Source organism: Bufo bufo, chromosome 2 (genome assembly GCF_905171765.1).
Source record: "Bufo bufo chromosome 2, aBufBuf1.1, whole genome shotgun sequence".
NCBI classification, from domain to species: domain Eukaryota; kingdom Metazoa; phylum Chordata; class Amphibia; order Anura; family Bufonidae; genus Bufo; species Bufo bufo.
Genome location: NC_053390.1, coordinates 799933398 through 799959861, shown reverse-complemented (window position 1 = coordinate 799959861; position 26464 = coordinate 799933398). Strand labels below are relative to the sequence as shown.

Sequence of the window (26464 nt, the reverse complement as noted above, 5' to 3'; positions counted from 1 at the left end):
GCATGGAGGCGCTACCAGGAGACAGGCCAGTACATCAGGAGACGTGGAGGAGGCCGTAGGAGGGCAACAACCCAGCAGCAGGACCGCTACCTCCGCCTTTGTGCAAGGAGGAACAGGAGGAGCACTGCCAGAGCCCTGCAAAATAACCTACAGCAGGCCAAAAATGTGCATGTGTCTGCTCAAACGGTCAGAAACAGACTCCATGAGGGTGATATGAGGGCCCGACGTCCACAGGTGGGGGTTGTGCTTACAGCCCAACATCATGCAGGACGTTTGGCATTTGCCAGAGAACACCAAGATTGGCAAATTCGCCATGGCGCCCTGTGCTCTTCACAGATAAAAACAGGTTCACACTGAGCACATGTGACAGACGTGACAGAGGCTGGAGACGCCGTGGAGAACGTTCTGCTGCCTGCAACATCCTCCAGCAAGACCGGTTTGGCATTGGGTCAGTAATGGTGTGGGGTGGCATTTCTTTGGAGGGCCGCACAGCCCTCCATATGCTCGCCAGAGGTAGCCTGACTGCCATTAGGTACCGAGATGAGATCCTCAGACCCCTTGTGAGACCATATGCTGGTGAGGTTGGCCCTGGGTTACTCCTAATGCAAGACAATGCTAGACCTCATGTGGCTGGAGTGTGTCAGCAGTTCCTGCAAGACGAAGGCATTGATGCTATGGACTGGCCCGCCCGTTCCCCAGACCTGAATCCAATTGAGCACATCTGGGACATCATGTCTCGCTCTATCCACCAACGTCACATTGCACCACAGACTGTCCAGGAGTTGGCAGATGCTTTAGTCCAGGTCTGGGAGGAGATCCCTCAGGAGACCGTCCGTCACCTCATCAGGAGCATGCACAGGCGTTGTAGGGAGGTCATACAGGCAAGTGGAGGCCACACACATTACTGAGCCTCATTTTGACTTGTTTTATGGACATTACATCAAAGTTGGATCAGCCTATAGTGTGTTTTTCCACTTTAATTTTGAGTGTGACTCCAAATCCAGACCTCCATGGGTTGAAAAATTTGATTTCCATTTTTAATTTTTTGTGTGATTTTGTTGTCAGCACATTCAACTATGTAAAGAACAAAGTATTTCTGAAGAATATTTAATTAACTCAGATCTAGGATGTGTTATTTTTGTGTTCCCTTTATTTTTTTGAGCAGTGTACTTATAATATACTTTTATAATGAGTCAAAAACACATAGATCTATATAGTGATTACCTGGAAGTCAGGGGCCTAGGAGCTAGGGGCTTACTAGGGCCATTTTTATATAAGGTAGGGTTCCAGACGGGGTTGCTCTTATCAGGGCGGGTGGTCTGTGGTTAGGCTATCAGGGCCAGAATAGTACCCCCCTGTAGGGCAATATCACGGACAGTTCTTTGCCCACTCTGTCCTTCAATACCTCATCATCATCTAGCCCAGGGATGGATGTTTTTTGCTTTCCCTCCTGGATTCATCGATGTGCATTGGAACCCCCGGGAATGTGGTAAGACATATGGGTTCTGATTTGGTGCCGCCGAGCACCTGATTTAGTGCCGAGCACTTGTTATTGCCGACCACATCTATGCTTTTTGCTTAACTTTAATAATTTTATTTATTTTCATTTTGAGGGATATCTTTCCATTCACACGTCCGCAAAATGGGTCCGCAATTTTGAGGAACGGGTGCAGACCCATTCATTTTCAATGGGGACGAAATGTGCTGTCCGCATCCGCATTTGCGGATCCCCACTTCCGCATCCGTGCTTCCGTTTCCGCAAAAAAAATAGAACATGTCTTATTCTTGTCCGCAATTGCAGACAAGATTAGGCATTTTCTGTTATAGTGCCGGCGATGTGCGGTCTGCAAATTGCGGAATGCACATTGCTGGAGTCCGTGTTTTGCAGATCCGCAAAACACTTACGGACGTGTGAATGGACCCTCATAATAACATTATTAAAGGTTACGTTTTATCTTCATGTATATTCTAATGGATTGCCTTCCTTGTGCAATGTTATAATATATTTTCTATGTTAGACAGTATATTATAGTGCATTTGTATTGTGCGGCAGTTGTGTGCGGTTCTGCTGCGATACTGCAGGTATATAGAGGGACAAGCGTTATTGGAACAAATCATCTCTACTGGTGTGATATACCAGTCACCCCCCCCCAAAAAAAAAATGATTGAAGCGGTGTGTTATATACTAATATACTTTCTTTATAGTGCATTTGGGTACTGTATAGTGCATTTGCACGTACAGTACGCGAAAATTATATTGCCGATATTTCGCATTGAAAAAAATTATGAATGGAGATCGCAAACTCGAATAACACATCTGGTATGTCACTGTCCATGTTGTGGGACTATTTGTGCACTTCTAGTAATTATTTCATGGCTGCAAATATGAGCTGAAGATTTTTTAGGTTCGCCTGCCATTAAAATGAAAGGGACCCGCTGCGAACTTGCGGTTCGCAAACATTTGATCGTGTTCGTGAACTGTCCCGGCAGAATTTCGTCCATCACTACTGCTCAGCAGTGACAGAGCAGGAAGAGAGACAGGAGATAACACGCGTGCACGCAGTTTCCTCATATAGCCGATTGGCGGGGTGTTGGATGTCGGACCCCCCCGCCGATCTGATATTGATGACTTATCCTGAGCTTGGACAACACCTTTAAATATCACATTATTAGCTCAAAGCCTACCTTGAATGTAAAGCAATGGGCATAAATATTCAAATGATCTATCCTTAGGTTTCTTTTGACTTTATTACAAAAAGAAACCATTTCACAAGCTTCAATAGTCTTCTTCTCTGTACACCATATAACGCCGATCCTTCTTTGGTGTTACAATTACTGTAATAAATTGACAAATTACTGTCATAGACAGTGACACCTGTTCAAACTGATTAAACACCATTGTTCGAGATATAATAACATTAGTGGAAAGTGACATGAAAGAACAAGACGAGGCTCTGCAAGCATCAGATGAAGAAAAAAGGGAGGAAAAAAAAACTATTTTAATTATCTTTCATTACGGAGAATTCCCTTCAGTGTTATTGTTTTGTTGATTTGGAATCATTAGGAATCTTTCTCATTTGTTTCCGGTTGGAAGAGCATGAAAGAATATTTATCACATGCGTGAAGACTAATTACTGCATCGGGAACCAGAGGAAAACTTTTTTTTTTCTTTTTCCTGTTCACTTTTTGGTGATTCAGAGATGTTCTACCCAGAATGAGATAATTAGATTTTAACCATCAAGATGTGTAATCAGAAGTATGAGGCAGAGGAGCTGAGAGGGTTGATCACTATTATTATTATGTGCAGCATTAGAATTTGCAGATTAAAACGTGGGATTTAGTCAATTCGTAACACAATAGAAAAACATTTTTTTCTGCCTTTATTTTTGCAGGCTCATCAAATCAGTTGATTACAATGAGCAATAAATTCTAATTTTGCTACATTGTTATTTTTTCAACAAGGTATATTTCATTAGTGTAGTGATGGTACGGGGCCTCCTGATGGGATTTTGATTTGGCCGTACACACATGGTTATAGGGTGGCCTAGTACAAGCTCCGATTTAAGCCTAAGGCTGGGTTCACACCTGAGCGTTTTACAGCGCGTTCCTACGCTGTGTAAAACGCTCAACAGGCAAAAACCAATGTTTCCGTATGGGCATGGTTCTCACCTGAGCGTATTACAGCGCGTATGAACGCGCTGTAAAACGCCCTATGCCTGTCACGGCTGAGGATGGGGAAAACCCTCAGCCGTGCGGTATCAGCAGATGGCTGGTCAGAGCATGGCCAGGACAGGAATAAGGGAGAAGGTCACCTCCTACACATCCCTAATTCTGACCCTGTCTCCTAGCCATATGAGCCGACCCTGATGGTGGGAGGGCTCATACACTGGAACCTAATATTCCTGCTCGCCCTCAGGGTGGCCCTGGACTAGGAGCTGGGTAGACAGCCCGTTCCTCCTGGACACGGAGGAACAGGAGTCTAAAGGGGCCAAGTTACATAGAAAGGGGAACATGAACAGACATATGGCAGTGACAGGTAAGTGAGACTAGTACCACACTTACCTGCCACAGACACACCACGGGAACCCAGGAAACCATATACTGCAATAAACAAAGACCAAACAAACATCTAATAAAAACCATACATAAACTTATGACCACAAGGGTGGCCCCCACTGGCAGATAGAATAACACAGGAGGCTGCTCCAGCTAACCATGGCTGAAGTACCCCTCAGACTAGAGATATTCACTGAGGCTTTATAGGCCCAAGTAGCCACACCCACATAGACACACCCAGTGTTCACACACACTAGGAAGGAAGTTAACCCTTCCAACACCAGGGAAGGGAAAACTTCAACTTAAAGGGGAAGTGCACACAACTCATATAACACCCCGTGCACACCGAAAAAAGGCACACCTAAAGAGAGGTTGCCAGGTGCAACCGCATGCACAACATAGCTAGCTGCCACGATACAGCTCAGGCTGCTATGCTGCCACATAAATAATGTTGCCAGCGGCAACCACAGGTGAGGCAAATACTACAGCCCTCACCTGTGATTCACAACCAGACCAAACCGCTGACAACCGCATGCGACCACAAGAGTCACGACCATAAGCATGGTCGTGACAACGCCTCAAGAAGTACAGGAGCTTCTTTGGGGCGTATTGTAGCGCGTTCCCACCCATAGACTTCAGCGGGAACGCGCCTAAATGGGCGTTTGCTTGTTTCAGCCCATTAAAAACGCCCTATACAAACGCCCGATAAAAACGCCTGTAAAAAGCGCTTATCGAATACGCTCAAGTCTGAACCCAGTCTTACTCTATGCAGATTCCCCCCCCCCCCCACTGATTTGAACAAAATCCAACATGTCTCATCACATGCCTAGATTTAGTGGGATTTTTTGTGTTTAAAAACATCCGCATTTTTTTTTTCACCTTCATGACACATTGATTTTTGAAATCTGACACGTGCCACTTGATGCGGTGAGAACTTTTACTTATCCAAGCCATTCTTTTCCATTTGACACATTGTACTTCATGTTAGTTGAAAGTTGTCTTTTGTCTTTATTTAAAAAAAATATATAAAAAATGTATTGAAAAACATTCTCTACGTTTAAGACAAATAGTGATACTTCAGAAAATAGTTCTTAGTTAACATTCGCCATATGCCTGCTTTAAATTGTCCTCTCTTATATACAGTATTTAGAAATGAGTTTCTGTCTGTACGTTCTTTATGCGCGACTGAACGGCTGGACCGATCTTTACCAAATTTCACTTAAATCTGAACTGCCATTTACACGGTCACATGTCCCTTATTAGCCAATAGAAGCTCGCAGGTCCTACTCCAGGTTGCCATAACAACTGATCACAGGTCCTTAAATATTCAGTCATATGACGTATGACGGCACAACTACACTGCTACATGCATGGGGGTCAGGGGCCGCTAATAAACGGACGGGCGCTGTGGAGTTTACTGTTAAAGGTGCGGGCACTGTGGAAGTCACTGTTAAAGGGGCGGGTACTGTGAAGATCACTGTTAAATGGGCGGCCACTATGAAGGTCACTATTAAAGAGGTGGTCAATGTTAAAGGGGTGGGCACTGTGAAGGTCACTGTTAAAGGGGTAGTCAATGTTAAAGGGGTGGGCACTGTGGAGGTCACTGTTAAAGGGGTGCTCAATGTTAAAGGGGCGGGCATTGTGGAGGTCACTGTTAAAGGGGCAGGTACTGTGGAGGTCACTGTTAAAGTGGAGGGCACTGTGGAGGTCACTGTTAAAGGGGCGGGCACTGTGGAATTCACTGTTAAAGGGGTGGGCACTATTAAAGGGACAGGCAATGTGGAGGTTACTGTTAAAGGGGCGGGCACTCTGGATATCACTGTTAAAGGTGTGGTCACTGTTAAAGGGGCGGGTATTGTGGAGGTCACTATTACATGGGTGGGCACTGTGGAGGTTACTGTTAAAGGGGCAAACATTGTGGAGGTCATTGTTAAAGGGGCAGACTCTGTGGAGGTCACTGTTAAAGGGGCGGGCACTGTGGAGGTCGCTGTTAAAGGGGCGGTCACTATTAAAGGGATGGGCAATGTGGAGGTCACTGTTAAAGGGGCGGGCACTGTGGAGGTAACTGTTACAGGGGCAGGCACTGTGGAGGTCATTGTTAAAGGGGCAGACTCTGTGGAGGTCACTGTTAAAAGGGTGGTCAATGTTTAAGGGGTGGGCACTGTGGAGGTAACTGTTACAGGGGCAGGCACTGTGGAGGTCATTGTTAAAGGGGCAGACTCTGTGGAGGTCACTGTTAAAGGGGCGGGCACTGTGGAGGTCGCTGTTAAAGGGGCGGTCACTATTAAAGGGATGGGCAATGTGGAGGTCACTGTTAAAGGGGCGGGCACTGTGGAGGTCACTGTTAAAGGGGCGGTCACTATTAAAGAAATGGGCAATGTGGAGGTCACTGTTAAAGGGGCGGGCACTGTGGAGGTCACTGTTAAAGGGGCAGGTCGTGTGGTGGTCACTGTTAAAGGGGCTAGCACTGTGTAAGTCACTGTTAAAGGGGTGGGTACTGTGGAGGTCACTGTTAAAAGGGCGGCCACTATGAAGGTCACTGTTAAAGGGGTGGTCAATGTTAAAGGGGCGGGCACTGTGGAGGTCACTGGTAAAGGGGCATGCACTTTGGAGATCATTGTTAAAGGGGAAGAAACTGTGGAGGTCACTGTTAAAGGGGTGGGCACTATGGAGTTCACTGTTAAAGGGGCGGTCACTATTAAATGGATGGGCAATGTGGAGGTCACTGTTAAAGGGGCAGGTACTGTGTAAGCCACTGTTAAGGGGACGGGCACTGAGAAGGTCATTGTTAAAGGGGTGGTCAATGTTAAAGGGGCGGGCACTGTGGAGGTCACTGTTAAAGGGGCGGGCACTGTTATGGGGAAAACTGTTGATATCTATTTACGACACACGGAAATAGATGAAATATACCTGTGCAAAGCCAGGTCCTTCTGCTAGTGATTTTATAAATGTAATTTTATTTTTTTAGGGTGTTAGGGCTTGATGTTAAGGCTTTATAATTTTAGAAGCAATTTAGAACCTATTTTTTTTTTTTACTTTTTTTAAAATTTATTATTATATTACTTTCTATTTTTGTCCAACTAGGAGACTTTGGTTGCCATTTGATATACTGATATATGCCTATATTAGGAATATTTCTGGTGCAGATGGCGGCATAATGGTTAGTTGCGCCCCAATCGGCGCCTTCTCCTGGCTCACGCCAGGTCTAAATAAATGGTTGTGGTGTAGACGGGGAAGGGGTCTGTTTTAGGCATAGAAAATTGTCAAAATGTTAGGCAGCTAGAAAGCTGGGTTATATTTAGAAGCGACGTTGGATGTGCCGAAGATATGTATAGGTCGGTGCCTCTTCATAACTTCGTCAGATCCACCGCCAGTGCAGGGGCTTTATTAAGACCGGCGCCTAGAGCGCTGATATTAATATATGACTCTCTTCAACCTTTAAGTAATGCATTGTAAACTGTATATTTTACATAACAGCCATCAGCATCCTGCAATTGCATCCGGGGGAGCCGATGGGGTGTGAGAGGGAGCTACCTCCCTCTGTAAACCAATTTGATGCGGCAGTCACTATTGGCCACTGCATCTAAGGGCTTAAACCACCGGCATCTACACATGTCCAGCTTGCTCTCTGTTCACTGCTATTGGACTTCTGAATATAGCTAAGTGTGCTCAGCTATTTTCAGAACTCCTATAGAAATGAATGAAGGGTGGCCGTGACTATGTGGCTGCCCTCCACTCACTTCGGGCATCCCATTCTAGAGACAGGTGTGAGTCCTAGCGATGTGCCACCAATGTCTTTGATGAAACGAACAGTTTAAGCATTTAGATCATTCCCTCATTATTCAAGAGATGGTTTACACAATGCTGACAGTGTCTCAAAGAGCAAATTGAAAAGCATTTTGCATGTTGTCCAGAAGGACAATCTAATGACCCGTAGGTCATAAAATAAAACCAGTGTGTGCAATGAGGGTATCTGCTGATATAAAAAGTTGTGAAGATCTTCACTATGTTTATCTCACCTGCTTCTCTCCATGCAGAAAAAATCAAATAAAAATGGAACGTTAAATGGGTTATTCCATGATTAATGTGAAAAGTGAAAATCAGACATTATATAGGACGAGTGATGGCCAGTTCGCCGCGTTCGCCCGCGAACACATGCGGGCTGCCATCTTAAATCACAAGTCCGGCGAGGCACAGGTAAGTCCTTACTTGAAACTCAAGATTGGTGGCTCACTTCAGATGGGGTTCTGGATATGGTGCTACTAGCCCAGTGTAGAGGATCACCCCTCCTCTAGTGATAAAAATAACAAAAATTGAAAGTGAGGGCGAGCACTCAACACCTGTAACCAATTAGTAGTGCATAAAATTTTATTAAATCACCATATAACAATATGACATATAAATGGACCATATAAACTAAAATGCAATAAAATACCACTTAAGGAAAAGGTTAAATAGTAGCAGTCTCTTGTGTTCAGGCTACTAAGGATGTAGCAAATGCGTTTCACCGCTGCGTTTCACTGTCCCATGCGCATATACCAATAGTCAATGAGTTTGGCTGACTCGTGTGCGCTGTTCCAATATCAGCCAAACAATAGTGCAGGTGGATTCAACAGTGTCCGCTACCACATATGGACTAGACTTGGTGTCCTCAACTGCCAATGGTCAAATGGCCGAGCACATTTAGTTAATAAGCCTCACCGCATGAGGTTTGAACCAGTAATGTTCCTACCTTCCTCTGGTTTCGAGGACGTTTATCCAGACGTGTGCGGTGGATCAGCTGCGAGCGACTGCTCCGGCGTCCAGCTCGTGGTGTCTGTGATCAGCTGTTTCCAGATCTCGTGAGACCTCGGAAGTGGTATGTGCCTGGACTGCACAGCAATGCTAAGAGATTCTGTACTTAGCGTCTCAGGAATCCAGCTTCTTCCGATAGTTATATTGTTCGCATGGCCATGCGTCGATTGCGGAGATGCTTCTGTTGCAGGTGTGCGGCCCAGACGCGTTTCGGGAACTCCTTCCCTTCGTCAGTGGTACAGCAACACCTGCATTACTCCGCCTTTTATATCCTCATCTATCCCCCAAATCCTGGATCACCGGATTGGCTTTCAACTGCATGGAATGTACATGCGTTTTTTCAAGCGGTTTTGATGCGGTTTTTTTAGGGACATGCGTTTTATCATAAAATAGATTCCTTATGACAATCTATATATCCTGCATGGGACACATATGTAATTTCCAATTGTGCAAATGAATAATAATGTTAACATCCAAATAGACATGCATGCATAGACATGCATGCATAGAATAATGCCATTTTTCAGCAGACTGCGACATGGATTAACCATCCTTACTTGAGCCTGCGCCGAGAGCCGGTCTGAAACAAAATGCGGTCACCGGGAGCAGGCAGTTCCCCCCGCCGGGGGCCTTCATCGGGCTGTTCTCGGAACTGCCTGCTCCCGGTGACCGCATTTGTTTCAGACCTGTGCCTCGCCGGACTTGTGATTTAAGATGGCAGCGCGCATGTGTTCGCGGGCGAACTGGCCATCACTGTATAGGACATGTAAATCTCTTTTTAACAAAGGCTGTACCTCACATGGATCCAAAGATCTCCCCATTCATTACTCCAATTGCTTTGCTAGATTTATTTCAAGCTGGCAGATCAGGGGGCGTATCTTGATGACAGTTGAAGGATAGAACTGAGCATGTGCGTCCACCTCGTGGAGGTGGACAGAGAAGTTAAAAAAAAAGTGCAGGTGGCGCTACACAGATAGATTTGATTGAATAACTCAGTAGCCATATTCAATTTTTGATTAAACGCAAGTACAAAAGTATTTAGATCCAGGCGCTGTTTTGAAAACTGAAGAATATTTTTTGGGTGGGACAACCCCATTAAGCAATGGAACGCCAAGCAATTCAAGGGCTTCCATATCATAGAGGTAGACCACGAAGTTGCCCTCTCCTGATTGGTCCCATGCCCTTTCAATGTATAGGACACCCTTCTCTGAACTATTGGGTAAGGATTAAACTAGCAGCAAACCCTTTTGTCCTGGCTGGCGGCCAAACTCCATTAGTGGGGTCCGACGTAGATATTTGCTGTGGGATTTCTTTTGTGTGGGCACTTCTGAAGCAAGCAGCTGATAGTGCTACAAATAAAAAGAAAATGTGACATTCCAAATTTGGATTTACAAAGATTTGCAGCATTATATTGCCAGTACAATATCAAATTACATACCCCGCAAACTTTATTCCAGACATCGGCTGATAAAGAATTTTAAAAAAACTGCCTCGGATAGTGAAGAGGCTTAATGATCATTTCGTGTTTTTTTTTTGCATAGACAGAAATGATTGAAATTTGCATACACTTATTCTTTTGAATCATAGCTAATTAATTTTTACTGATTCTGCTTTTCCTCCATCAAAATAGTTTAGGTGGCATGAGTTGTGATATATAATTCCTCTAGAACTACTTCAGTCTGTCTCAATTGGAAACCACTGGGCTTCTTTGATAAGGCCTAATTAAAATGCATGCATTGAATTTTAATTTGATTAACTTGCAGATTCCCCCCCCCCCATTTCGTTTTCCGATCCCCTGTATAGCGATAACCTTTTTTTTAATTCCAGTTTTCAAAAAGGTCAATTACGATCTTTTTTTTTTTTTTTTTTTCTCAAAAGCCGAGAGCATTTTAAGAACATGTAGAAAATAAACGTTGGCTGATTGAAAGTGACATAAACAGGAAAAAAATGTAATGACATTTAAATATAGGTCACGCTCCATTACATGCATGGTGCGCTGTGTGGCAGACTGCAAGGGGATAAAAAGGTCTTTCTGCGTTCCAATCATTGTTGAATGTTGCCATCTGGGTTTCAGAAGCATGTATTTATATAGCATTTCATGCACATCTAACATGTTTAGGGAGCATGAAAGCATGAAGCAATTTGACGCGCCTGTAATTCTTTCTAGGGAGTCGTCAACTTATTTGGTACCTTTGATTATTAGATCATTTTCTGTGCTGATAGCACCAACTATTATGACATCCCACACTGTTGAAGTACTGATTGTTATGTTTGCTTATCAAAAACTCAAAGTAAATGTGATTATAAACTATAAATTACATCTTCCTCACGTTCCAACAGTCCGTAATTTCCCTTTCCCAGACTGCAGGCTCCCTTTAAATGTTTCAAAAAGCCCCCCATATTGTGTCTTGAAGACAGCAAGAAGTAGAGAGTAAGACAGAAAGGAGAGGGTAGGAGGGGGATGCAGATGCAGAATGTGTGTGAGAGTGAATGCTGCGATAGGGGAGAGGGAGCAGCAGGAAGGAGGCATGTGATATACATTTACAGAAACAAAGAGAGGGATGTAAAAAAAAAAGGGTCAAAACAGGCAGGTTAGGCTACTTTCACACTGGCGTTTTGGCTTTCCGTTTGTGAGATCCGTTCAGGGCTCTCACAAGCGGTCCAAAACTGATCAGTTTTGTGCTAATGCATTCTGAATGGAAAAGGATCCACTCAGAATGCATCAGTTTGCCTCCGTTCAGTCTCCATTCCGCTCTGGAAGCGGACACCAAAACGCTGCCTGACGAAGCGGAGCCAAACGGGGCCGCCCTGGCACACGATGTAAGTCAATGGGGAGGGATCCGTTTTCTCTGACACAATCTAGCACAATAGAAAGTGGATCCGTCCCCCATTTACTTTCAATGGTGTTCAAAACGGATCAGTCATGGCTATAGAAGACATAATACAATAGTTCATGACGGATGCATGCGGTTGTATTATTGTCACGGAAGCGTTTTTGCAGATCCGTGACGGATCCGCAAAAAAACACTAGTGTGAAAGTAGCCTTACACAATGCGATTACAACAAGCGGTTGTAGTAGCTTCTCTTGCGCTCTCTACTTATTCCCAATAATGTTGCCTTATGAAATAAAACTAACACATTCAGTGCCCCGGCCGTCTTAGGCTAAATGCACATGATCAGGATTGCATGCGGAAAATCAGCGCTGTAGGTCATGTATATTGTATTCCATGAGCATTTGAAATTCTCATGCACACAATGTGGATTTTTTCAATCCGGATATTGACCTACAGTGCGGATTTTAAAATCCGCAGCATGTCAATTATTTTTATTTTTTCCTGACCAGATTTTCTTTATTCACTTCAATGGGGAGAGTAAAATCCGCACCAAATCCACATGCAAATCCGCACACCAATTGATGTGGATTGACCGCACAGATTTCCCTGCAAACACCTGCAGATTTCGGTGTGGATTGTCCGAACATAAATCCTGAACGTGTGCATTTACCCTTAAAGGGAGTCTGTCACTAGCAACAACCATATGTAACCAATCCCAGTGCCAAAACAGTAGTGTTTCCCTTTGCTATGGACAATGGTTGTGGAACCACTGTGTCATCTAACCGGTTTGACCTGAGGGCGTTATCCTGATGGTCCCCTGATATTCAACCTTTACCCCTTGTGGGGATTTGTTCTGGTAGACAGGCTTGCGGACGCAGTATAGAGGCAATGACAACGTCCTTAACTTAAACAGTTCAGTGTTTTATTCACACATAAGCAAAGTGACAACAAAAAGTTAGTTTCAAGGAAAAAACTGTCACCATGAGTCTGGTGTTTGTTCACCCCAGGCAGCAAACACATAAGTCCTTGGGTGAAACAGAAGTCCACGTGCTTTCATCCAAACAAGATAAAAGGCCTTAGTCCCGGCCCAAATTCTTAGGCCCCAACACAGAGACTGGCAAAGCTCCACTGTCAAATGGAGCATAATCCACACCAGCTGAGACTGCTGGCTGGGTTTTATATCCCTAAACAAAACCCGGCCTGGAATGTGGGAAACAGCCACCCACCCTGCACTTTGGCTGCTCCCAGTAAGAGCCGGCCTGGATCGGCTTTACAGCCACACTAAATAAACAATAGTGTCAGTCAGCACTAACTGCAGCTGACACTTAAAATGACCGGCTCTTACCTCACCGAGGCCAGGAACCTTGGTGACACATATCTTCCATCAATGATGGCCCCTTGCTCTTTCCTACACACTATACAGGTATCTGGTTTTCACTATGGGGAGCCACCCGGCTGCTACCTCTTGGAATAGTCCTTGTGTAGTTGGCAGTTGACACACAGGGGTCAGAGGCACAGGCAAAGCAGAGTACATGCAAATCCAAGCCAAACACAGACTGAACCAGACAAGGTCAGAAAATCATAGCATATACTAAGGGTATTGCTACACAGTCAGGTTTCTGTATGCTGTTTTTAAAGACAAAATCAGGAGTGGATCATAAAAGGAGAGAAAGTATACAGTACAGATATGACTATTTTTTTGAATTCATTCCTGGTTTTGGCTTCCAAAACTTCATCAAGAAACCTGTAAGTGTGGCCATACTTCAAACATGCATACTTATCCATGGAACGGACACAAAGTAATGACCAACGGAACTAGGTCAGAATTCAGACACAGACAGATCATGAACAGACAAAGGGGAAAGGCAGATGGAACTTGGTCAGAAGACAGACACAGACATAACCTGAACATATCCCAAAACAATCTGGAGTAACAAGGCAGATAGATATAAGCTCCAAAACTGAACACACACACGGAATCTGAACAGATCCAAACAGGACTTGGAGAGACCAGGCAGACAGAACTTTTTGCACAACCAGGGGCAGGACACATTCATGTGCCAATGTGAAAATGACTAGCACATGAATGAGAATGCAAGGCGAGGTTACATTCCTTTTGCCAGGCCTTCTCAATCTATGGTCGAAGGAAGGGGCAGTGCAGAGAAAGCAGTGGAGCGTGGGGGCAACAAAAGCAACACCACCACCCTAGGTTTGGTAAATGATTCATTTGCATATTGACAAAAAAGTGAGATTGTCTCTGCAGGAGAACTAGGGATGAACAAAATGAGAGCACCCTTGTAATCAGATGAGTAATATGGATTTGACACTAAGGCCTGGTTACATAGGTATGTCGTTAATGACAGACTCCCTTTAAAGGGGACCTGTCACCACTTCTGACATGTCTGTTTCAGTAAATACTCTACTTTCAATCCCCATAAATTAACAATTCTGATGTATATTTTCTCCTCCTAAATATTGATGCATAAATTAACACACCTTGGACGAATTGGAAAGTTTTTTTGGATTAACTGGAAAGAGACTCATTTAATCTATGATCAAAATCCCCATATAGAGCCTTGGGAAAACTGTGCATGTAACCTGGAAAGACTGAACTTTATTTTGAAGTACCTGTGTGTGTCATGTGCCCAATTTGCCTCAGTAAAGTACAGTGGACTGGTCACTCCCAAAGCCGTCCTCCTTATTGCCTCCCATTGTGTACCTGTACTGTCAAACCCTTACCCTTTTTTGCCGGTACTTCGAGCGAACCCTGCCTCGCACCACAAAACCTAATGGCACCAAGGGCAACCCACCTAACATCAAGCAGAAGCCCCAAATCCAGGGTGTGCCCTGAGGGGAAGAAGGGTTGCACCCCTCCCATCACTGGATGGCCCAAGGAGCTCCGGAATGAGGACTGCTACCATGACTACTATAAATCCTATCCTCTCCACCTCCACCCTCATCCTGTCCCCTCTCCTTTCCTGGCCTTGAAGCATTGGCGTCATATTCTCCTCTCTGACAGAACCTTATTTCTCTGGGTATCAGTCCTGCTATGTGAAGGCTATTTACCCACACAGTAGTTGTGATAGAAATCAGTACACGGATATAACTACTTACAGTTCAGTTCATACTTTTGTCTTATTGAAATTATATTTGTTGAAATGTTTTCTACTGAGGAAGAATAACCTTGAGGGAAATGATTGTGTTTTGATTGCTGTGTGATAGGCTCCTGTTCTGGTGTGACATTATTGTAATGCTGTATACGGAAATGAGTCTGCCATCTCTTCCACTGTCTTTCTGTCTCTGCTCTTACATTATCTCCTTTTCTCCTCTCTCTTTCCTTTTCCCTATAACCTTCCCTTCCATCTTTTCCATTTTCTTATTCTTTCTCTGTCTTCCTTTACTTTATTACTTTTTCTATCCCCCCCTTCCTTTTTTTCTCTTTCTCTTATTTTCTCTATCTCTTCTCCCTTCTTTCCTCTCTATTAAATTTTTCACCCACCTTTTACTTTCTCTATCTTCACCTTCCCTCTTTCTCTCTTTCTTTCTATATTTCCCCCCTCCATTCTAACTTCTTTCCCTCGCTTCCCCTTGTTTTCTTCCATCTCTTATGTTTTCTATCTCCCCCTCCCTTCTTTACTCTTTCTGTTACCTTTCCTATCCCCACCTTCTGTCTCATTTCCTTATCTCTGCGCTCTTCTTCCCTCTTTCTCGTACTTTATCTCTTCTCCCTTATTTACTCCTTCTCTTACTATTTCTATCTCTTCTCCCTTCTTCCCTTTCTATCATGTTCTCTCTGCTTCTTCCTTCTTTCTCTCACTTCCTCTATCCGCTCTCCCTTCTTCCCTTTTTCATGTACTGTGCTTCCTTAGTCTTTTTGCCCTTCTTTTCTCTGTATTTCTTTCTCTATCTCCACCTCCCTTCTTCTTTCTCTTACTTCTCTATTAGTGTTGAGCGCGAATATTCAAATTTGCAAATTTTAATCGCAAATATCGCAACTTTGAGAATTTGCGAATATTTAGAATATAGTGTTGGATATTCTAATCGCAAATTTATTGCGAATATATTACATTGCCGATTTTCGCAATCAAGTAAACAATGACTGGAGATCACAAATTCTCAAATTTGCCAATTTATGGCAAATATTCGGCCAAAAATTTGTGAAATATCGTGAATTTGAATATTGACTATGCCGCTCATCACTATTCTCTATCTCCTCTCCCATCTTTTCTCTCTATCTCCATCTTCTGTGTTTCTCTGACTATCTTTATCTCCCTGTTTTCCTCCTTTCTCTTAGTTTCTCAATCTCTTCTCCCTTCTTTCATCTTTCTCTCACTTTTTCTATCCTTACCTTCCTTTATTGTTTTCTCCTTTTTGAAGCAAAGATATCAGGAATTCACAGCAGTGATGGTGGTTGCAGGAGTTGTATTACACCTGGACTCCTAAGTCAATGTGCTTAGGATCTGCCATTCCCCGTTATCTAAGATGACTACCAGCTTCTCAGACTGCCTTATGTACAGTGTGCTGCACTAGTGTGATGACGTTCACAGGACCTGCAGGACAGGGGTGCACTGCCAATGAGGTGAGGTGAGGTGAGGCGATCACCTCAGGCAGCACCAGGTAGGAGCAAGAGGGGGGCAGCAAAAGGGCCATAAGCAATAAGTGCTTTCATTGTGGAAACGCTCATCTCTACATATTCAACTGCATCTCTGTACTAAGAACAGCAATACAGTTGAATGCTGCGACAGGGCATGAGAGTGATGCCTCCCTGAGCCACTGTTTCCTCTAATGGGCTTTAGTCCTAGTTCCTGTAGTCTATCAGAGGCCCATGGCATCATTATTGCGCTCCCTGAGCCAGGCTGCATAGAGCTCAGGACACAGACTAGAAGAAGTCTGTGTCTTGCACCTCATTGCTAACGTCAGAATGGAGGTAAGTATTTCAGTTTATTATTTTTATTTGGCATCATGGTGCTCGGCCCCAATGGGGTGTGGGTCATTATTTTGTAATTGGAGAAAGCGCTATGGGTACATTGCAGCTGTAAAAAGAGCATTTTTGTACTGGCACAGATTATAAGGGGGACACTATGGGGACATTCGTTATACTGGGGGCACTAAAAGGGGGTATTTTTTTGTACGGAGACACGTTATAATGGAACTTTTTTTTTTTTTTTAACTGCCACATAAGAGGGCCATTTTTGTACTTACCGCACATTGTAAGGGAGCATTTTTTGTACTGGCACACATTATAAGGGAGAATTTTTGCACTGGCACTATGGGGATACTAGTTCTACATGGGGCACTAAAAGGGTTTTTTCCATGTACGGGCACACGTCATAAGCATTGTTTGTATTGGCACACATAAGAGGGTATTTTTGTACTGCCACACATTATAAGGGAGCATTTTTGTACTGGCACACATTGCAAGGGGGAATTATTTCACTGACAAACATTATAAGGGTTATTTATTGTGCTGGCACACATAATAAGGGGAATTATTACTACTGGGGGCACATGGGGACATTATTACTATTGGGTGCACTGTTACCACATATTGCACTCTGGAAGAGAATTATTACTATTGGTGGGACTTTTGGGAGGACTGTTACATTGGGAGGCACCCTGGATCAGTATCAGCACAATTATTTTTGGAGGACACTATGTTTACGGCGCTATAAGTTTCAGGGACACTATTTGCTGAGCACAGTTATTATTCAGGGCACTTTGTGCAATATTTATTGAAGGAGAACTATCTGTGTGGTAATATTATTTTCAGGGGGATTATCTGTTTCTGCAGTAATGTATTGGGGAGCAGCAGGCACAGCATTAGAGGTGGAAGGATGGGGTGTTCAGAAGGTTGGGAGGAGGATGGAAAAGTAGTTGTCAAAATCTGCAGAGACAAGCGAATCCTGAAATAAATAATCATGGTGGTCTGGTCAAAATTGAAAAAATAAAGAAAGAGAATGTCTACATCAGAGGAGACCTCACTGGATGTAAGAGGTGTGGCACAGTATTACCATGTATGTTTTGTAGCCCTGTATGTAATGTTTTCCAAGCATGTCTTTAACAGTAGGACTGGAGGGAAGGGGTTAGGTTACGAAATTGGCATGGGGGGGCGCCCTTTCAGTTTTTTCCTCAGGCAGCAGAAAGGCTAGGTGCGCCTCTGCTGCAGGGGAAGACAAAGACAGAATGGACACTATGCTGACCTCAACAGTGCTGGTCCATCCAACCGTCTTAGACTACTGCAGCACACTGCATATGGTAATGTGGGACGCTGGCAATCATCTTAGATGATAGCAGAGGGGACTGGGAATTGATAGGTGATTGACTCAAAGGGAAGACACCAGGTACAGTGCACATCATGTACATTTCCAAGCTTATCATAAAGGGGTTATCTTATCTCCTTATTAATGTGAAAAATGAAAATATAATACATGACAATGTCTTTCTAGCAAACTTAGAACCAGCCGTGTACCTCACATGTATCCAGAGATCTCCCCATTCATTGCTCCAATTGCTCTGCAACATTTATTTGAAGCTGTCAGCTCAGGGGGCGTGTACTTTATTAAGGGGCGTGTCTTTTCTGCTGCAGCTGGTGGCAGTTGAAGGCTGGAACCGAGCATGTGCTTCCATCTCAGTGAGCAGGACAGAGAATTTAGAAAAAGAGCAAACAGCAGGTGGCGCTATACAGATAGATTTCAGTGAATAACTCAGAGGCTATAATGAAATTTTAATTACATGCAATTACAAAAGTATTCAGAACCAGGGCCTGTTTTAAAAAATTTCGAATTTTTTTTGTGGGATAATTCCTTTAATTTTTAAGTAACACTGGAAGATCACTTTAGATAGCTGTGTGGAGTTGTAACAATGATCAGACAATGATACACGCATTTATTGTGAAGTATCTCACTGTACTTGCAAATATGGCATTTTTTGCACTGTAGCATAAAAACTGTCTAATATTTCAGTGGAAAAAAACAAAGTATAAAGACTGATTTAATTTTTGGATATAAAGAGTGTCTGTCAGCAGGATCAACCCTATTAAACCAGTCCTACTGCTTAGTAGAGTTGATCTTGCTGAAAATCGGTTGTGATTTTCTGGAGAAAAAAAGACTTTCACAAGATAAGTATAATTTCAATCAGAAGGATCAGCCCAATCAGGCATTATGCCTAGATTAATAGGGTTGATCTCGCTAACAGGTGCTTTAAAAACCGACGCTATGTCTTCCACAAGCATATGTAGCTCATTTTTGTGTATGCCTGATAGTTTCAGAAGAACTGATTGTGTCCCCCCTCTAGCTAGATTATTATTTTAAAGCACATCATTACACTAATATGAAAAATTTACATTTTAACACTGTGTTATTGGATCTTATAGGCAATAATGGCCCAACTCCCACAAGAAGAGAAAGCCAAAATTGCAGAGCAAGTGGAGATCTTCCACCAAGAGAAAAGCAAACTGGATGCAGAAGTTGCCAAATGGGATGACAGTGGCAATGACATTATTGTATTAGCCAAACAGATGTGCATGATCATGATGGAGATGACCGATTTTACCAGGTAAGTTAAAAAACATATTCACAATACTAATATTTGGAGAGATGGCACAAAAAGTGTGTGGAGTGGAGGGGATGTTTGGGCTACTAGGCTCACAGTGAAGAGATGTACAGTTTGCAGATACCATAGTTGCAAGACATACCTGATTAGGTGTCAGTAGAGAGATTAACCGAAAGATAAGAGCAAGAAAAGAGGTCAGCAAGTCTAGTGCTGCTGCCACGTGTGCCAAGACAGGAGCTTTCTCCAGGAAAACACCATTACTGAGAGTGTAAACTGCTAGAAAAGTAACTTTACTAAGGATGTACCACTAGGAGAAGGAAGCATTGAATTATTACAGAAGGTTGAGAACCTTAAAGGTCGTGCTAGATTGAGGCAGTAAAGGTAACACATGGATACAGCTTTAGACTTTGCTGCATGTGGTTATGGTCAATTGCTTCTAGCACCTGTTCGTTCTGAGATGGAGTGGTCATTTTATCTAGGACTGCACCATGCAATTTGGCATTATGGAGGTTTACTGGGAGTTTGTACGCCTTTGGTCAATTTGCAAAGTTTGCTAATATTTATAGAGAGAGACTTAAGGAGAAACATCATTACAGCCACCTCTTGTACACAGCTGTGGGTAAAAACCTACTCTGTAAAACACCCTACCCATACCCTACCCCTTTGGGCTGGCACACTGGATCGGTATAAAGATTGGATTATAGTAGATCAAAACCAGCTAAAGCAGCCAAATTTGGTGGGATTGTTAATTTGTGTAAAGTGTATGAGGACTTCTTAACTGTTCCCAATAACTATTCCTGGAGGAACAAAAGAGTGGACATGATGCCATATCTTTTAAGGGTGTAGATGTCATAAACACATCAAACTCAAATCAAATTTGGAGCCTATGTAAAAAGAAAGAGGTGGTCAACCTTTTCAGGGATGCCCTCTTCATGGGCACTGTGATGTGAGACCAAGGAATATCTAACCAGACTGTAGGTCATGACATCCATTACAAGAGTCTGTCATCCTTGTCTCAGAATAATATGTAGGGTCCAAATGTAAATGTTACTGGGGGGTTCCACCAACCATTCATTTTTTGATCCTGCAAACTAAGTCGGTGAAAACCAATATCTATGTTATGTCATGAACCCAGTAGTTTTCCATCCTGTCTATGACCATAAAATAGGCATTATAAGAATCAGGGAGCTGTCTGGTGAGATTAAGGCTAAGGTGACTAGACAATAATGTTGTCTCTATTAATGGCTAGAACCTACTTAGAAGTACTGTAAGTGCACCACATTACATGTACGGTAAACTTCCTAACAAAAGAAGTGAACATGATTCATAATACAGAAAAACACAAAAACAAGATAAGTAATCCCAGCAGAAGTCCTTTATATACTGTGCAGTTCAAAAAGAAGGGTGAACCATAATTACCAGATGTTATGGTGACCTACTATAAATAACGACCACTTGTTTTCCCTCTGTAATTGGCACAAGTGGTTTCATGAAGTGGGAACATTCTGTGCAGCGAATAGCAAACAAACCATATGTTGTATTTTGAATTATTCACTTTATCTATATTTTAAAAAAATAAAAATCCGAGCTGATATTATCAAATTTTACTTCCTTTACTCTTCCATGATTTGGTATCAGTTCCTGGCATCAGAAATTTCTTACGATACTTGTAATCAGTTATTTACACATTTGACCCCAATGGGTATGCTAGAGTCAGTTATTGACTCACCAGGTCTTAGCACAAATGAAAATAAAAGGCATATATTAAAATAATTAAAGGTTGATTAATTTTTTGTTAATATGGCCCCACCTGCAGGTCCCCATACCCTTCACCTGCTATTGTCCATCACCAATACACATTTCAGTAGTAAGACTAGGGCGTAACTATTAGGGTAGCTGACATAGCAGTTGATATGGGGTCTAATAGTTGAATAGGGAAAGTTCCTCACCAAAAATATCCATAGTTTATGGTGGCATCTAGGATAGATAGAGTTTGATGGATCTTGAGGCCAAGTTCACATGCAGTAGAATGTTTCTGACATTCACCTTGCCACAGATTTGTTGTAGCAGTTCCATAGTAAAATCTGCACGCCAGGAACACCAGAGGCATGGAGGGACATATAATTTACGTTGTGTTCCCTTAAAGAACATAGGCCAAAAATGTTTGATATCTGCACCGCTGAGACCTGCTTCTGTCTTAAGAACAGGGCCTTGTCATGTGCTGACAAGAATAGTGAGAAGGCCTCACATGCACAGCTCTCTCCATTCATTTCTGTAGGACTTCTGAATATAGCCAAGCACAATTACTCAACTATTTTTGGAAGTCCCATAGCAATGAATGTCAAGAGAAACGCATGTGCAGTCACCTCTCCATTCCCAGCGGCATGCCGCAAAGCTCTGTTTTTTAAACAGGAGAGGATATCAGACATGAGACATACACCTATCAGACAAGTATGGCCTATACTGAGGAGAGACTATACATTTCCAGATGAGATAAACCATTTCAGATCTAGAACAGTATGGTGACCAACCAGTTATACTGTACCTTACAAGACAAAAATTGACATTCAAATTGGCAGTAAAGGGGTACTAAAAAAAGACAAGAACATGCATCTCATATATTATAGCATTCATATGTGTCTTTACTTGGTTGCTGCTGATAGTCATCATTGACGGGGACCTTCTGCCATCACGTGCCTTGGACCCAGCAGTTTAAGCATCAAGGTTTTGCCCAGAAATATCTGTTTAAAATGTTACATTTCAGCAGTGCTATCTTCTTAATGAGCACTTAAAAATGTACATACTATTAAATATAATTCATGAGCTTGAAGAAGCCATCAAACTAAATTGCTGGCGAGGAGCTTTAGATAAGAGCGGAAGTTGGCACATGCCTTCCTTTATTCAACTTGGCTTTAGAAGGTGAACTCATAGTAAATTACAAATTATTTATTTAATGGTAAGAAGGGTAAGGGAAAAAAAAAAATCAATGAGAAGCAAGGTAGTTCAATCCGGGCGGTTATTTTAGTCCTTTAATTGAATTGCAATTACACTATTTTCTTTCTTAGAGGGAAAGGTCCACTAAAGAACACATCTGATGTGATTAATGCGGCCAAGAAGATTGCAGAAGCCGGCTCCAGGATGGACAAGCTGGCTCGTGCTGTCGCTGATCAGGTGAGACTCCTCCAGTTGGTTCAAGGAAACTCACTTATTAAGAGTCTGGTCATAATTTGTGTTTTTAGCTGTAGGTGGAACTCAATTGTGATGCTTCTATGCAAAATTGCACTGAACAGATTAAAATGTAAAACACCTCTGCTAAATTAACACGTTGCCCTTGGGGAGAAAGACTCTGCCTAGTTGGTCCCAAACACGTTGTTACTGGATAACATGTCCCATTGCTTCTGAAGAGCTACATTGTTAGCAAGAAAGGGGTAACTTATCGATGGGTCACAGAATGGAAAATAAACAAATACTAGACCCGTCTTGGGTGGAGAAACCCGACACTATAATAAGGAGCCCATTTGATCTTTACTATAAGCCCTTCTTTTTTAAATGATGATGTACAGTAGTAGTGATATAACAGCTCATTGACTACTATGGTATCAGGAGTAGAGATGAGCAAACTGATTCTTCCAAAAATTCTGATTAGGTAGAATCAGAGTTTCTTAAAGGGTTTCTGTCACCTAAAAAATGGGTATTAAGCTGGCTGACATTAGTGATGTGCTAATGTCAGCTGAACATAACCATATTAGTGCCATCTCACTGCCTCCCGCCGTTATTGAGAAAAACAAACTTTTATAATATGCTAATTTTTCTCTAGGAGCAGGGGGGGCGTTGCTCCTGCTCCTAGAGATCCGTTCTCCCACCTCTGGCCACGCCCTGCTACACTAGATTGACAGGGGCAGGCTTCGTTGGCCTCCTACCTCCGGCCCTGTCTACAGTGTAAATCTTGCGCCATTCAGTACTGAACGGCACAGGTGCAGTGATGAAGCTGGCAGCCGGAAAGCGCCCTTTACTCACTGCGCCTGGGTCGGAGGCGGGAGACAGGGTCGGAGGCGGGAGACCAACGATGCCTGCCCCTGTCAATCTAGTGTAGCAGGGCGTGGCCAGAGGTGGCAGAACGGAGCCTCTAGGAGCAGGAGCAACGCCCCCCAGCTCCTAAAAGCTAATTAGCATATTATAAAAGTTCATTTTTCTCAATAACGGTGGCAGGCAGTGAGATGGCCCTAATATAGTTATGTTCAGCTGACATTAGCACATCCCTAATGTCAGCCAGCTTAATACCCATTTTTCAGGTGACAGAAACCCTTTAAGATTCAATTTGGGAGAATTTTTCAAGCGAGAAAGAGAGAAACAGAGATTAAGCTGAACATAAGGCTAGAAATGTGGTGGTCACTAACCTGCAGAGTAATGGCAATGCAAAAAAAGAGAACCGTTTCAACATCCAATGGCCCAGAAAAGACCATTGTATGTTGAAAATATTGTTTCCCAAGGCCATTGCATCTTGAGGGACCACTGTATCCTATGATGATGAGGTACACAATTAGTCCTGTACCTCACATTTAACCAAAGATCCCTTCATTCATTACTTGTTCTGCTAGAGTTATTTCAGGCTGGCAATGGGGGGGGGGGGGGGGGGGGTCACATAACTGCCTGAAAATATATCAATATGTAGGTTTGTCAAACAATTACAAATGCATTTTCTGGGAGTGCCTCTAAAATGTTCATAGGGGCACAGATAAGAAACACTCATTTTATATTGCATTAGCAATATTATCAAGGCTAATAGTCAGACTTACACACATTTAAAAAGATTTTATTGCAGTGCCGACTATCCTTTAAAGATCAATGCTTTTTAATCTGGAACAGTGTAAATTTTGGTTCAAATTGGCTGACTTATATCTGTATGTGCTCTGCATACCTATATTCCTTTTATATCGTTAACCAAAAAGTAATAATGAAAATTGACACTTTACATATTTTAATTATTTGTCTTTGGCATGAAGGCTTGACTGTAAAATGTTGGAATCTTAAGAATAAATATACAGATGTATCCATCTTTACCTTTCCTCTTGGTTCAGCAAATACCAACGTGTGTGGCTTGAGATAGCCAGCTTTAAAAACACACCCAAAAAAAAAAAAAACACACATTATTTATTGATGCAGTGTCATGAGATGTCTATCCTATAGATGTCTATGTGTAGCCAGTGGTTGTTAAGTGAATCACAGTCTGTCAACAGTTTTGCTGGCATATTGTGATAATGTATTGAATTGGTTTGTTGAGAAATTGGAATTCTTACCTAAATCTGAGGTAAGGTAAGGTAAGGTAAGGGAGGACACATCTGTAAATAAAAAAAATAAAAAAAAAAAATCATTTGAAATCGAAAATGGAAATAATATTCATAAACATATCATTCAAAAAGTACAAAATAAGAAAGACCCAAAAAACAACTGGCAAAATTAAAAAAGTTTTGAACAATAAAAAAATAAAATCTCTTAAATAATGTATTTTTTGTTTTCCCCCTTTCGTAATAATAATAAAAAAAAATTGATCCTTTATCCTATATTGACTCTTCTTGTTTGGTTTTATCTTTTTTAGAATAAAGTAAAAAAAAATTTTTTAAAAAAAAGTCTTACTATTTAATGTAACAACCAGAAAAAAGCCGAATGTAAGAGTTAGTGAAGAGAGACAAGATGTTTGGAACATTATCTAGGCAGGTGGTTGAATACTGTACTTGTTATGAGTCAGCGCAACCCCACTGATAAAGCTTCTTTGGTTCTGTGAGTGTGGAGAAATCAAATCTCCTAAGTGTTAATTGACACTTACATTAACGACTCCATATAAACATGCAGACAGTGTAAGCTGATTAGGAAGGAAGAATAGTGTTTAGACCCCTGGTAGACAGCGCAGGAGATTTCTGATCTCTGTTCATTTTTATTGTGGGCTCTTCTCACAAAAAAAAAACTAACCTGAACATAGGGGTTCGTGACACGTCCTTATACTATTTACCTGACTATATAATAGACATAATAGATTCTTGTCCACCTCAAAAATCTGTGTCGAGCCTTGAGGTTTTATGCTCTCTTTTTTTATTTAATTTTTTTTTTACAATAAAATAACCATGGAAACAAGAGCCCCTGTAATCATCGATATCTTCGTTACCACCACTACTGCTGTGTACTCTATCTAGCTTAATGTATGCATTTGCTATTTTCAAACTGTATCTTCTTCTTATTGCCATGTGCTTGGTTGGTATCTCTTCATGGACTTCTGCATCCATAAGATTCTGGCTAAAAACATTAGCTTTAATGTCACTTAACATCTGTTGTGCCCTCTACCCTCCCAAGTGAAATAGTCATTGCCAAGAATTTACTTTGAGGTAGGGTCTATCGGTGCATTCATGGCTCAAATGCATGTTTGTTTGATTTTTAAAAAAAGTAAAATGGGATGTTCAGCTCGTCAAGTTTGCTTACTCTTAGTTTCATGATGATGTTTAAGAAGGCGTTAGGTTTACTATATATTAGGGTAATGTAAGTGGTTTTTAAAAGCCTCACGCTCAGCTCCATTTTGTGTTCTTTTGATCTACAATCGTCACTAAAAACCTTTTTAAGATACCACATATGGAGAGATAAAGAATATTTCTCTGTATGACGGTGGATTAAGCATGCTGATTAAATTCTTAAATTGGACCACTTTAGTCGGCTCCTCTCCTAATGGCAGCCTAGAACTTTTCAATAAATGCTTAATATGAGGTGCACTCTACTGATATTTACACCCCCATTCATTCATGGACCCATGCCAAAGACAGATAAAACATGAAAGCCATTCAAGGTGATGTGAAAAAAAAAAGTTTAGGGAAGAAAACGGTAGCAGGCTCTTACTTAGAAGGAGGTACAAAAGCTTCAGCATGTTTGAAGGCTATGTACACCTTTGGGGGAATTTTTTATACCGTAATTGTATTTTACTCCTCTTGGGCTAAAATAAAATTTTTCAATTGGTCTTTATTTAAAATATTCAGCTGATCTCTTTGCAAAAGGTTACTGTTTGTCTAGCTGTTTGACTAGTGCTTTCACTTTCACTTCGTGCCGATCTTATGATAAGCCTTATCTCTAAATTACTAAAAGGCCATATTATTTAAGCCGCATTCTTACCAGTAAGATAAGTATGGAGCTATAATGAGTGTTTATAAGATCAGAGATAAGGAGCCATCAGCTGAGCTACCTGATGGAAC

The 26464-nt window shown here is 42.2% G+C and overlaps 1 protein-coding gene across 6 annotated transcripts in view; it reads left to right on the top strand.

Moving 5' to 3' along the window:
• The window catches only part of CTNNA2 (catenin alpha 2), a 2102590-nt gene that overhangs the window by 1871091 nt on the left and 205035 nt on the right, over positions 1-26464 (top strand). For all 6 annotated transcript variants that reach the window (XM_040419295.1, XM_040419296.1, XM_040419294.1 and 3 more), the window contains 2 exons: positions 19057-19238; positions 22301-22406. In XM_040419295.1, coding sequence (XP_040275229.1) covers positions 19057-19238; positions 22301-22406 — 288 coding nt within the window. The remainder of the gene's footprint in view (positions 1-19056; positions 19239-22300; positions 22407-26464) is intronic.